The sequence below is a fragment of the Staurois parvus genome, unplaced genomic scaffold (genome assembly GCF_062004578.1).
Source record: "Staurois parvus isolate SC_StPar_1 unplaced genomic scaffold, SC_StPar_1.0 ptg000120l, whole genome shotgun sequence".
NCBI classification, from domain to species: domain Eukaryota; kingdom Metazoa; phylum Chordata; class Amphibia; order Anura; family Ranidae; genus Staurois; species Staurois parvus.
In genome coordinates this window covers 8602117-8615285 of record NW_028317916.1, presented here as the reverse complement: position 1 = coordinate 8615285, position 13169 = coordinate 8602117, and the positions used below count along the sequence as shown (strand labels likewise).

The 13169-nt window shown below is 42.2% G+C and overlaps 1 protein-coding gene across 1 annotated transcript in view; it reads right to left on the bottom strand.

The window, feature by feature from the left end:
• Positions 1-13169, bottom strand: part of LOC149467194 (ADP-ribosylation factor-like protein 8B-A) — a 50828-nt gene that overhangs the window by 25762 nt on the left and 11897 nt on the right. The window contains exon 2 of the mRNA XM_089672149.1: positions 7731-7811. Coding sequence (XP_089528275.1) covers positions 7731-7811 — 81 coding nt within the window. The remainder of the gene's footprint in view (positions 1-7730; positions 7812-13169) is intronic.

Below are 13169 nucleotides of genomic sequence, written 5' to 3'. Positions count from 1 at the left end.
GACCTTGCTGTTTTCTCCTGTTTTGACCCTTGCTTGCCTGACCTCTCTCCTGAATGCCCCCTATTGGATCTGACCTGCTGTTGCTGACCTGGCGTGTGACCCGACTATTCTCTGCCCGCTGCTCTGTACCGCACCGTCGCCATAGTTACCGACCCGGCTTGTATGACCCTGCTCCTGCTCAGCCATCCATCCCTCTCTACGGGGTCTCCAGACCTCCTCATACCTGGCTCTCTCCCGTGGGAGCCCCTGGCGAATACCCCTACCACTGACGGGTGTCCTCAGTAGTCACGACCTGGTCCTAGGGTACTCCAAGTCCATCCCCACCATCAGGGGCTCTGGTGAACAAGTACCCTGGGGCTTAGACTCCGTGCGCTGGGAACATCCGACCAGTGGAGTGCTAGTGGTACCGCCGGGCGGTCCCTTACACACACACACACACACACACACACACACACACACACACACACACACACACACACACACACACACACACACACACACACACACACACACACACACACACACACACACACACACACACACACACACACACACACACACACGATTTTGCTGCCCTGTAGCAATAAATCTGCTATGGGGCGGATGGGTAGCGGTTAAAACTGAGTACACAAAATCCGAATATCAGCCCATTCAGCAGGAACTGACCGACATTCGGACGATGTGTAAAAGGCATGTCTGACAGAAGGGACATGCTGAAAAACCAGCATCTCATCGGTACAGTGACCCCTCAGTTTGTGTGTTTTTTTTTTTTTTAGTCAGACTACTGAATGTGTATATCAAGCTTAAAATGACAGCAAGTGCAAGTAGCTTGTGTCGCAAAAACTGCGCAAAACACAGTGAAGTACGCAGTTCAACCATTCTGTAGGCACCTCCATCTTGGTATGGAGTATATATTGTGTGTCTCATTTCTCATTATCCTTCCCCCTCCCTTCCTGAGAGGCACAGTGACAGATTGTGTGTTAAAAGTGTCACTGACAGGTGGAGCAGCAGGGGGCCCAGAGCTACAAAGCCCCCCAAGAGAGACAGAGACTAGCTGCCCAAGAACATGTGTAATTTCTCACTTCGTAACTGAGATAAAGCAGCTTTTCCCAGGAATTGAAAGATTGTAACCTCATAAAACCTATCAGCATAGGTGACAAAATTAAATGAACATTCCTCATTTCAGTTTGTCCCCTATGTTTCATATCATGGATTATGACAGATGTTGGTTCTAATTCAGAGTCTGCCCGACGATCCCTTCCTAAACAGAGTATTGGTCAGTTACTCAGAGCCACCCCCCTGCTGGGGGACTTTAAAACACAGGCTAGCAGGCCTAAAAAGTTAAGTTGAAGACTTCTCCCATTTTTTCCATGGTAACAGCGGGAGATCAAAGCACCATTCTGCTCTGCAACTTGGATCTGCTTACATCAAAGGCTTAAATGGCAAGTAACTTAACCCTATAACTTCCTTCCTATTATCTCTCTGCTGTGCTATGGTTCTGTGTGTCAATATATATATATATATATATATATATATCTTAGTTACATCTTTTTCTGTAAATATTTTATTGCATCTGTTTGACTCTTTTAGTAATTAACACTTTCAGAAAGAAAGATTTAACGGTTTCTAAAGCGCTTAATTGCAATTTACGAATTCCTGCCTCTAAAGAGACGCTATTGTGTTTGTTTAATCCTCTGCCCAATCGGACTGCGGTGACCGTATTGGACAGACGACTTTTCAACCATTACAGTGTATATTTGATAAAGAGAGTTTCCCCTTTCTCTGTACAAAAAGGGGTGGTGGCAGTGAAGGGTTAGTTACGTAATTAACCCGACCCAGTAACAATCGCTCAGGCTGACGGCACATCGATCGGTTGACCATTAACTGGAAAAATCGCTGTGTAGGGTGCAGCTGGGTGTGGCATTGTTACGCGATTCACAAAAGGAGCTTCAGAGGTAAGTTAGCTGTGCCTTGTAGTTCCACGAGTAATGCAGCTCTGGAAAGCCATTCATATGGGGATTTCTGCCTGGGGCTAGGTGGGAACTCCCCTGCTGGGAAGAGTCAACACAGGCCTGATAGGACTAATGGCCTATCCCCAGGTGACTGGAAGCCTGAAAGCCTGTCAGTTGATCTGACTTGTCATGGTGTGTCAACAGACAGACAGATGTCATAAGCAGAGACCGCACGCTTGGATTGGGGGTGCAAGGGGCCTTATTGGGGTGGATGCTTGGATTACAGAGAGAGGGCTGCAGTCCTCAAATCCAATCACCCCTTCCTGCCCCTCAGGTTCCGAAGCTGCTGGAAATGCCTCGGATAGATGTCCTGATTCAGGAGGTGCAGGCTGACTGGGGCACAGAGACCAAGGGAATGGCACAGTCAGGAATCCAGGGGTCAGCTAGAGTCTGGGCATCCCCGGTAGTTGCGGTCCTTAAGCAGGATACGATGACCAGACTTTCTGAGGACCTTGGAAAACTGAACGCCAGCCCTGTGGTTGTGGCCTACCCCATGCCCAGGAGCCATGAGGACATGGAGCATCCGGAGGGTGCCCGCTGTTTTACCATCATGAACCTGAGCAAGGGGTATGGGCCACCTTCTCTAACCCAGCAGGCTCAGGACAAGCCAGCCTTTGCTAACCCATGTGGCTTTCCTGAATCCACGGGAAAACTAGTATGGGTTGAGAACGCACCGACCCCCTCTCCAGCGGTCAGGAATGGCCTGCAATGCGGAGTGGAACTGGGTGCAGTTGCCCACTTTAGGGGTCTTGCAGTGTTCGGCTCCGTCTGGGAAGAGCAACTTGGGCCCCTGTCCCTAGTTAGGAACCAACTGCCCGCGCCTAGCCTGACAGTCGAGAAGGTTAACTGTCAGAGGGGCAGGTCAGTGGTTTAGTTCTGGAACACACCAGTAGGAAGAGAACCCCAGAGGTCTAGGCATGGGGAGACTGAGGCAGTTGTGGCCTGGTCTGCTCCCCAGGCCAAAAAGCAGGTTACGTCAGTCATGGGTGCCACTGGCTATGGTAGGACGCCTGGATGCAACTATCATGGCTCAGCTGGACCTGTGACAGACCTAGCAGACAGGAAACTGGAGGAACTGGTGTCCTGGATGCTAACAGGTAACGAGGACTGTCCATCTTGGATGAAGGTACCTGTGGACCCCACTGGGAAGCGAGTTCCAGAATTCGCCTGTCCGGTTCCGGTGCACACAGGCGCTACTACCTTCAGATCAGATGTAGTCCTGGGCCTGAGGAAGAAGGTGGGAGAGGGGAATCACCTTTTTTACCTCGACAAGAAGCTACATATTAATATGTTAGCAGGTGACCCCCCTCAGCCGAAGTGCTCTGTGAACAGGTGGGCACCCCAGCAGTGGCCGCGGTATTCGGACAGACACAGCCGACTGGTGCCCACCCGTGACCACCACTTGGTCGGCATAGCAGTGTTCCTGGGGGAGAACGGCTTCCCTGTCAGACGGAACTCGGTTCTCCCACAGTGTAGCGGTACCAGGTCAACCCGAGGTGAACCTCTGGACAGAGGTCGGTTGCATCAGGAGGGAGATTGTAGTTCCCTCCCATGCAACCACCTGGAGGGGAGGTGTTGCAAAAACTGCGCAAAACACAGTGAAGTACGCAGTTCAACCATTTTTGCGACAGCTTGTATCAAGCTACCTGCCCTTTGACCAGGGAGCCTGTCATGCTTAATATTATATTACAGTCCTGTCTGAAAATCTGCAAAAACAGCATTTAAGGTCTTTATAAATTTTTTTTCCTTTAACCCCTTGACGCCGACATAACACAAATATCCGGCCTCACGGAACTGGGCTTTTTTCATGTTGATCCATAGAAATACACTGCTATCCATTTCTCATTTGTGAATGGACGGATAAAGGAAATAAATATGGACAGATGGTCCAACCGAGTGAAATGGGCCTTATTGACAGCATCTGGTGAACTAGGAGGGGGAAAAAAGAAAAAAAAAAAAAAAAAAAAAAAAAAAAGGGGAAGGACCTTGCAATTTATCCTAAGCCAGAACAACGTCAACACAACTGCACAGGACAATTCAAATACTGTATTATCAGGGGTATTGCATTAAAATTGACAAGAGGTCCAATCAGAAAAATTGTTACAGCAGAGATCTAATTTGCATGTTTGTGCGATGACTCAGAACCTTCACTTAACAGCCCATAAAAAAAACCCCAAAATTTCTCTCTTTATGAGGGGGCTGGGAAGCTGTGTTTTCCATAATTAAAAAAGGATAATATATGAAGAGTTTAGTGATTGCCTATGCCCGAAGGATTAGGTTACGTTATTATCAACACTCTTCACTTCAGTAAGAAGCAGTGTGCGCACTTGTAAAATGATCGGTGAGGGAATTCAAGACAACTTATGCTAGGGAAACCTAAAAGACACTCTGACAAGGTGGTTTCTTGAAGCGATCAAGACTACAAGAGAATCATCTTACGGCAGCATTAGCAAAACATGTCAAATCACTACTCCCATCAACAAGTTAAGGGGAATCTTTGAATACGGAGCTCCTTTACAATAATGATGTTCCTCAGTAACTTTGTAGTAACTACTAAAGTAGGTGGGTATTTAGAGTCAGAGTTGCTCACAGAGGATTCATTTCAACATTTGGATAGTCTAGTCATCGATGAAACTACACCAGACAACTCCAAAACAGTTATGTCCCTCCTCTTACAGAATCCTACCAAGAGTTCCAAAGACTTGGATTTTTCAATTCTACAACAGAGTCTGCACCTAAAGTCAGCCAGACAGGTTGCTTTTTTTTTTTTTTTTTTTTTAAATTCAGCTAGCTGGCCAAAATAAATAAAAAAAAAAAAAACCAAAACAAAACAAAAAAAACCACCCACAATTGGATTCCTCCATTTTAACCATTTTGTCAGTTTTCTGACAGCAGTGCCCACTGTCATCACAATACACTGGCCAGCAGCTGCAGCCACTGAACCACAAATGTTTTCCAGTATACCTTTTTGATAGCAGTCAAACAATCAACTTCTGCTGAGCAAGGAAAGCCGCATACTGATAGAAATTCGGCCTATTCCTGCTGAAACGGTTGAATTCCATCAGTGTATGGCCAAGCTGCAAATCAGCTACAGATTCACCCATCAAGATTAAAGTAATGTTTTACAAGTCCAATTCATCTGTTCTTAGACCTATTTAAATGTTATGCAATATAGTGAAACCTTAAGAATTTCAAGTGGGGAGTGTTGTGGCCCTTCAGTCTTTTGCTTTACTGTCCTTACCATGTGTTGCAACATATATTGATGTTCGTGATATCTGCTAACACCTAGTGGGATGTATGCCGTCACAGGAATTTGTTTTTTGGTACTCCTGTTACTTGCTCTCCCCATTTATCACTAAACAGTCCTAAAGTTGATTCACACCAGATGCAGGGGGACTTCAATGGGCGACTATGCCAGTACAATCACACCATATTACAAGGCAAAATGCCTCGTCTCCTGTTTGCCTAGTTAACACCACTGCATGCACTATTTTTTCCTCAACACAGCAAAAGAAAATTCACCACCTTGCAATGCGCAGCTGGCAACTGAACTTTAAGAAATGTCTGAGTGACATTTCAATAAAGTTCTAAAACCAAAAATTTGCACTATACCTTTAAAAGAACACAACATGTATATCACCCATAAGTGCAAAACATGTGAAGACGTCCATACAGCATTCAATTTAATTGTGATCCAATGATGTAAGGACTTATCCAAGATCCCTTGTAATTCCGCCACCAATAAATGAAATGTTAGCCTCTTACCAAATGAAAAGACCTCAAAGTATAAAGAAGTCAATTCATGTTCAAGGTAAATGCCTGAGGATTTTCAAAGTATTGCCCCTCAAAGGTTGTGGACCACAAGGCACACCAGCAGGATCAATTCAGCTACAGCTCATACCACCACTTAGCAAAGATCAGGATTCCACCTTTCCACGAGAGTTAGAAACCAGTGGTAATCACTGTAGTAGTGGCTGACCAATACAGTGGTTCTCCGTTTCCCTAAAACTGTGCATTATGTGTGTTGGGACTGGATCCAGCCTGTGTGAAAGGGGCCTTACTTTGTTGGTGTCTGCTCTCTACAGTATATGTCTGTCTGCACAGCCCCAATCACCACACATACACACAGAACCTGGCCAGTATATTCAACCCCCTGCATGGGGAGTATTCTAGTGATGGCTGGGAGAGCAGATGGCACAGATCTTGACTACCCTTCCTTTGTTTTTCCTTATCTTTTCTTTCCCCTCCCTACCATTGCTTCTCCTCCTTCCTTTTCTCTATTACCCCCCCCCCCCTTTTTTTTGTTTAAAAATTTGCCCTATGGCTCGGCTTGCATTTTATTGCCATTGCCTGAGATTTTAAATTAGGGAGCCTTCTTGCCCCTTGGCTAGGTTTAGTCTTTATATGAATAGTTCCAGTGTTATATGACTAGGGAGAAGGTCTTTAACCTGGTGGGGTTAGCGTTTCTGTATTTGCCTCAACAGGCATAGTGGGGTGGCTCTTCTTCCTCCATTGAATTATCTGTAATTAGCTCACGAACGTACAGCTGCTAATTTCTACTGGTGCTCTCAAGACTATTACTATGTTATTCCTGAAGCTTACTGTTCTAAAATGGCATTAAAGTAAAAACATCAGGAGGAGAGAGAGAAAGAAAAAAAAAAAAAAAAAAAAAACCACCACACAACCCACACCACACACAAATAACAAAAACTGCTTCTTTAAATAAGTATTAGTCATCTGAAGAACTAGCTCATACAACAGACATTTATAAGACAACTAGTGCACATGATCTAAGATTACAAATCATATGACTGAATACTGATGGATCAGCAAGATCTCAGCCACTACACATCAGTCTCAGGATTACAGTTTCAAAAAGGAGTGTAAATTTTGGTAAAAAAAAATAAATAGTAGTATCAAGACAGGAAACTACTACTTATGTCAAATGTGGCATTTATACTACAATGGACAATAATAGTTTAAAAAGGTGTTTCCACTTATAGTACATGGCTAAATGCTCATAACGCCTATAACCAACTACACTGAACAGTTCCTGAATGCCAGGGCAGTGTACACACACACTTGAGAGGCAAGTATAACTGAAAAATTAGACAATCAGCACATATATTTACCATTATGCACAAAGTCACCTAACACTGCTGGTATTAGTTTAACATAGCCCAATATTGCCTCAAAAGGCCAGAAGGATTTCTCCTGAAGCTGACAGCTTGTACCACACAATCATGGGTCACTGCACACTCTTGGTATATACACTCCTCTAGATACTCTTTAATTCTGGTTTAAAAAGTGGAACTCCAGGAGCTGCATTACGTTTAAAAATAGGCTGAGTTATAAAAGGGTTAAGTCCAGCAAGGTGAATACTACTTCATAGACCTCTCTTATTTACTATATGCACTTTGTGAGCGCCAGGAATACAGCTTTCGGTAAACTCCCAAATCTCTAACCCACGAAAAGTCCTCTGCTGCAGAGATGCCACTCTGCTTCTCCTCCCCCCACCCCAATTGTCCAATCACAAAATTGTTTGCAGTTTGTGATTGGGGGTCACATAATACATAACCTACTATGCAAAAGTAGATGGGGGGTGGGGGGAGGGGGAGAAGAGGCATGCAGAACAGCTGCAAACCACTCTGCAGCTGCTGTATTAGAGACCTGAAGGTCCAGTGACTGGTAAACCCAGATACCCCAGAAAAATCTTACCTTGATAGTGACATTGCCTTTGGTAACTTTTCTCATGTTGAAGCCAACAGTAGGAATCATGTCTTCTGTGAACTGACCTGACTAAAGAGAGAAACACAAAATTATTTCCTTGTATTGAAAGTAAAAAAAAAAAAAAAGAAGGGGGAAAAGAAAACCCTTCACACACTTAGCTTGGAAAACACACTACGATATGCCTACTTTATTAAACTATATGAAGTTATAAGCCCTTTCATTCTACAGTGTGACAAGGAGAACATATGACTACTATGGACAATATTGTCCTTCATTATTTATAAATATATTCTGTAGTTTGATTGCCAATTTGAGGATATTTCACAGTATATGAATTAATAGAACTCATGGTGAACTATTGTGTACATACTGGTATACACACACACTTCCAATCATTGGATTCAGGTGTTCCAATCACCTCCATGGCCACAGGTGTATAAAGTCAGGTACCTAGGCATGCAGACTGCTTCTACAAACATTTGTGAAAGAATGGGTCGCTCTCAGGAGCTCAGTGAATTTAAGCATGGTGCCGTGATAGGTTGCCACCTGTGCAATAAGTCCATTCATAAATTTCCTTGCTACTAAATATTCCACGGTCAGCTGTAAGTGGTATTATAACATAGTGGAAGCAACTGTGAAAAACAATTCAGCCACGAAAAATAACAGAGCAGGGTCAGCGCATGCTGAAGTGCACAAGTTGCTGTCTGCAGAGTCAATCGCATAAGACCTCCAAACTTCATGTGGCCTTCAGATTAGCACAACAGTGCATAGAGAGCTTCATGGAATGGGTTTCCATGGCTGAGCAGCTGCATCCAAGCCTTATATCACTAAGTGCAATGTAAAGTGTCGTAGTGGTGCAAAGTACACCGTCACTGGACTCTAGAGCAATGAAGACTTGTTTGCTGTAGTGATCAATTATGCTTCTCTGTCTGGAAATCCGAGGGACGTGTCTGTGTTTGATGGTTGCCAATAGAACGGTACTTGCCTGACTGCATTGTACCAAGTGTAAAGTTTGGTGGAGGGGGAATTATGGTGTGGACCTTGGCTCCTTAGTTCCAGTGAAGGGAACTCTTAAGGCATCAGCATACCAAAACATTGTGGACAAATTTCATGCTCCCAACTTTGTGGGAACAGTTTGGGGATGGCCCTTTCCTGTTCCAACATGACTGCACACCAGTGCACAAAGCAATGTCCATAAAGATACAGATGAGCAAGTTCCTGCAGGCCAGTCAAGTTCCTCTACCTCAGAGTCCTAAAATAAAAGTAGAAATCTGTGTCACACTCCAAATAAAATTTGGATATAAAAATATACCCTGCTAAATGTGCTTAATTAATGTTGCAATTAATATCCGTATACAAGTGCGTAATCCATTAAATACACCAAAAGACAATCATCAATTATTAAACAAAATTTGTTTAAAAAATTAATAAAATCAAAATAAATAGAAAAAAAAAGTAAAAAAAAAAAAAATTATAATATTATATATATATATATATATATATATATATATATATATATATATATATATATATATATATATATATATATATATATATATATAGTGCCAAAGTTAGTGTAAAACAGTGTTCACTTCATGAAATTTGCTCTGAAGACTTTAACCACTTGCCTACCGGACACTTATACCCCCTTCTTTGCCGGGCCAATTTTCAGCTTTCAGCGCTGTCATGCAAGATTGTACCCATATGAAATTTTTATCTTTTTTTCTCACAAATAGAGATTTCTTTTGGTGGTATTTAATTGCCGCTGGGCGCTTTACTTTTTGCGGTATAAACAAAAAAAAAAAAAAAAGTGCAAAAAATTTTGAAAAAAAAAAAAAAAAAAAAAAAAAAAAAAAAAGGAAGGACGCCCTCCCAGAACTGGCCGGCCACAGTGTAGCCGTCATTTTCAGCTATCTGCGGTTGGCAAGTAGTTAATTATATTATGCGCTCACCTTAATCAAAGCCTAACATTCAATTAGCCCAGTGTTTCTCAACTCCAGTCCTCATGGACCCCCAACAGGTCATGTTTTCAGGATTTCCCTCAGATGAAACAGCTGTGGTAATTACTAAGGCAGTGAAACTGATCAAATCACCTATGCAAAATAATGGAAATCCTGAAAACATGACCTGTTGGGGGTCCATGAGGACTGGAATTGAGAAACACTGAATTAGGCCAACACTGCTTTATGTCCTAATAGATATAAAAGGATATTTCAACTTCACTATGTTTACATTTTATCTGGGTTGTATGGTGTAATACAGCAATTCTCCCACCGGGGGTTCCTAGGTATTCTGATCCTTAAATATGGACTGATAAGTGGATCTCTCCCTCTGTCCTTCAGGGGTCTAAGGGTCTCCTTCTCCTCAATTCTCCACAGTAAGATCACATGAAAGGAAAAAAGATATAGTGCCTTATCCTCAAAACACCGTTAATTCATAACCAGTTGTCTATGCACTCACATTATCAACATAAAATTGCACTTTGTAATTAACACATGGAGCCTCCTCTATGTGTGCTATGCACACTTCCTATACTCGTCGTCTGGTTCCCGAGTGCGTGGTGACATCAGAGCCCCTCCCCTACGTGTTGCGCCACGTGGCTTCGTCAGGGGATATATATACATACATACATAAATACATACACTTAATGGATTACGCACTTATATACGGATATTAATTGCAACATTAATTAAGCACATTTAGCACGGTATATTTATATCCAAATTTTACTTTTATTTTATTTGGAGCGCGACACAGATTCTAGTTTTATTTTGGGATTAATTTACACATGAATATGAGTATGTGCAACAGTGTCAGCGAACCATAATAGTATAATCATAATCACATTTATATGTCACATTATAGAGATAGTATAGTGGCTCACAAGCACTTATTATTACTTTATAGTATTGATATACACCCCAGAGTCCTGACCTCAATCCGACACAACACCTTTGGGATGAATTAGAGTGAAGACTGCAAGCCAGGCCTCATCCAACATCAGTGCCTGACCTCATGAATGTGCTTCTGGAAGAATGGTCAAACATTCCCATAGACACACTCCTAAACCTTTTTGACAGCCTTCCCAGAAGAGTTGTAGCTGCTATAGCTGCAAAGGGTGGGTCCTACGGACTAAAAATGGGATGCCATTAAATTTCATGTGCGTGTAAAGGCATGCATCCCAATACTTTTGGTAATATAGTGTATATACATATAAAGTGGAAATAAAAAAAAAAAAAAAAATACACACCCTTGTTAAAATGTCAGCGGTTATGTGTAAAAAAAAAATAAAAAAAAAAAAAAAGACAAAGAAATCATTTCAGACTTTTTCTACCTTTAATGTGACCTCTAAAAACTGTAAAACTCAACTGAAAAACAAAACAAACTGAAATCTTTTGGGTGGGTGGGTGGAGGAGTAAACATAAAAAACTAAAATAATGTGGTTGCATAAGTGTGCACGCCCTCTTATAACTGGGGCTGTAGCTGTGTTCAGAATTAAGCAATCACATTCAAAATCATGTTAAATAGGAGTCAGTACACACCTGCCATCATTTAAAGTGCTTCTGATTAACCCCAAATAAAGTTAAGTTGTTCTAGAAGGTCTTTCCTGGCATTTTTTTTTTAAGTCGCATCCTACAGCAAAAGCCATTGCCCATATAGAATTCCAAAGCTTCCGAGGGATCTCATTATTATTAAAAAGGTATCAGTCAGGAGAAGGGTACAAAAGAATTTCCAAGGCATTCGATATACCATGGAACACAGTGAAGACAGTCATCAAGTGGAGAAAATATAGTGCAACAGTGACATTACCAAGAACTGGACGTCCCTCCAAAATTGATGAAAAGATGAAAAGAAAACTGGTCTGGGAGGCTGCCAAGAGGCCTACAGCAACATTAAAGGAGCTGCAGGAATATCTGGAAAGTATTGGCTGTGTGGTACATGTGACAACAATCTCCCGTATTCTTCATATGTCTGGGCTATGGGGTAGAGTGGCAAAACAGAAGCCTTTTCTTATGAAGAAAAACATCCAAGCCCGGCTAAATTTAGCTAAAAACACATCTGAAGTCTCCCAAAAGCATATTAGAACATGTGTTATGGTCTGATGAAACCAAGGTTGAACTTCTTGGCCATAATGCCAAAAGATATGTTTGGAGCAAAAAACACTGCACATCACCAAAAGAACACCAATCCCACAGTGAAGCATGGTGTTGGGAGCATCATGCTTTGGGGCTGTTTTTCTTCAGCTGGAACTGGGGCCTTAGTCAAGGTAGAGGGAATTATAAACAGTTCCAAAGACCAGTCAATATTGCCACAAAACCTTCAGGCTTCTGCTAGAAAGCTAAACATGAAGAGGAACTTCATCTTTCAGCATGACAACCCAAAGCATACATCCAAATCAACAAAGGAATGGCTTCACCAGAAGATTAAAGTGTTGGAATGGCCCAGCCGGAGCCCAGACCTGAATCCAAAGGAAAATCTGTGGGGTGATCTGAAGAGGGCTGTGCACAGGAGATGCCCTCACAATCTGACAGATTTGCAGGGAGAATATTGCCAAAGTCAAGATGTGCCATGCTGATGGATTCATATCCAAAAAGACTGAGTGCTGTAATAAACAAATACTTTGTTGAAGCACCTTTTGAATTTAATGGTGTGCACACTTATGCAACCATATTATTTAATTTTCCATTTTCACTTCCCTCCACCTAAAAGATTTCAGCTTGTTGTTCAACTGAGTTGTACAGTTTATAGGTTACATTAAAAAGGTGGAAAAAGATCTGAAAGGATTTATCTGTAATTTTTTTACATCACAGAAACCTGACATTTTAACAGATGTGTGTAGACTTTTTATGCCGTGTGCGCACGCACACACACACTAAAACCTGCAGATATCTACAGAAGACTTCAGGTACAGTATAGTGATGAGATTCTCCGCTGCAGTAAGACATTTGAATGGTGTAAACATTACAAACATGGCCCTACGTCCCTCAGTGACAATTCCAGTCATGGAGGTTCCCAGCCCACAGCAGTCACTCCTGTGAACATGCAGTGCTTGAAACACCTGATCCTGGATAATCAACGCATAACCTGTCGTGAAATTTCACCCCAAAAAGAGTTCCTTTGAGGTCAGCATTTTGCCACCGATGACGAAGTGAAGCAAGCATTCCTAGGATGGTTCAGACATACTGACACGCATTAGTTAAACACTGAGATAATTTGAAATTTGCTCTTTTACTATTTAACTCAAATGTCCCAGTTTAACGTGAACGCCCCATGAGTGTGAAAATATATATATATATATATATATATAAAATTATATTTCTATACATACAGATAAAAAAAAAAAAAAAAAGGGGGGGGGGGGTTTGGTTGGTTTATATTTCTCTGCTCCCTGCAACAGCATTGCACAGAGCAGCCCCTTACCTCTTC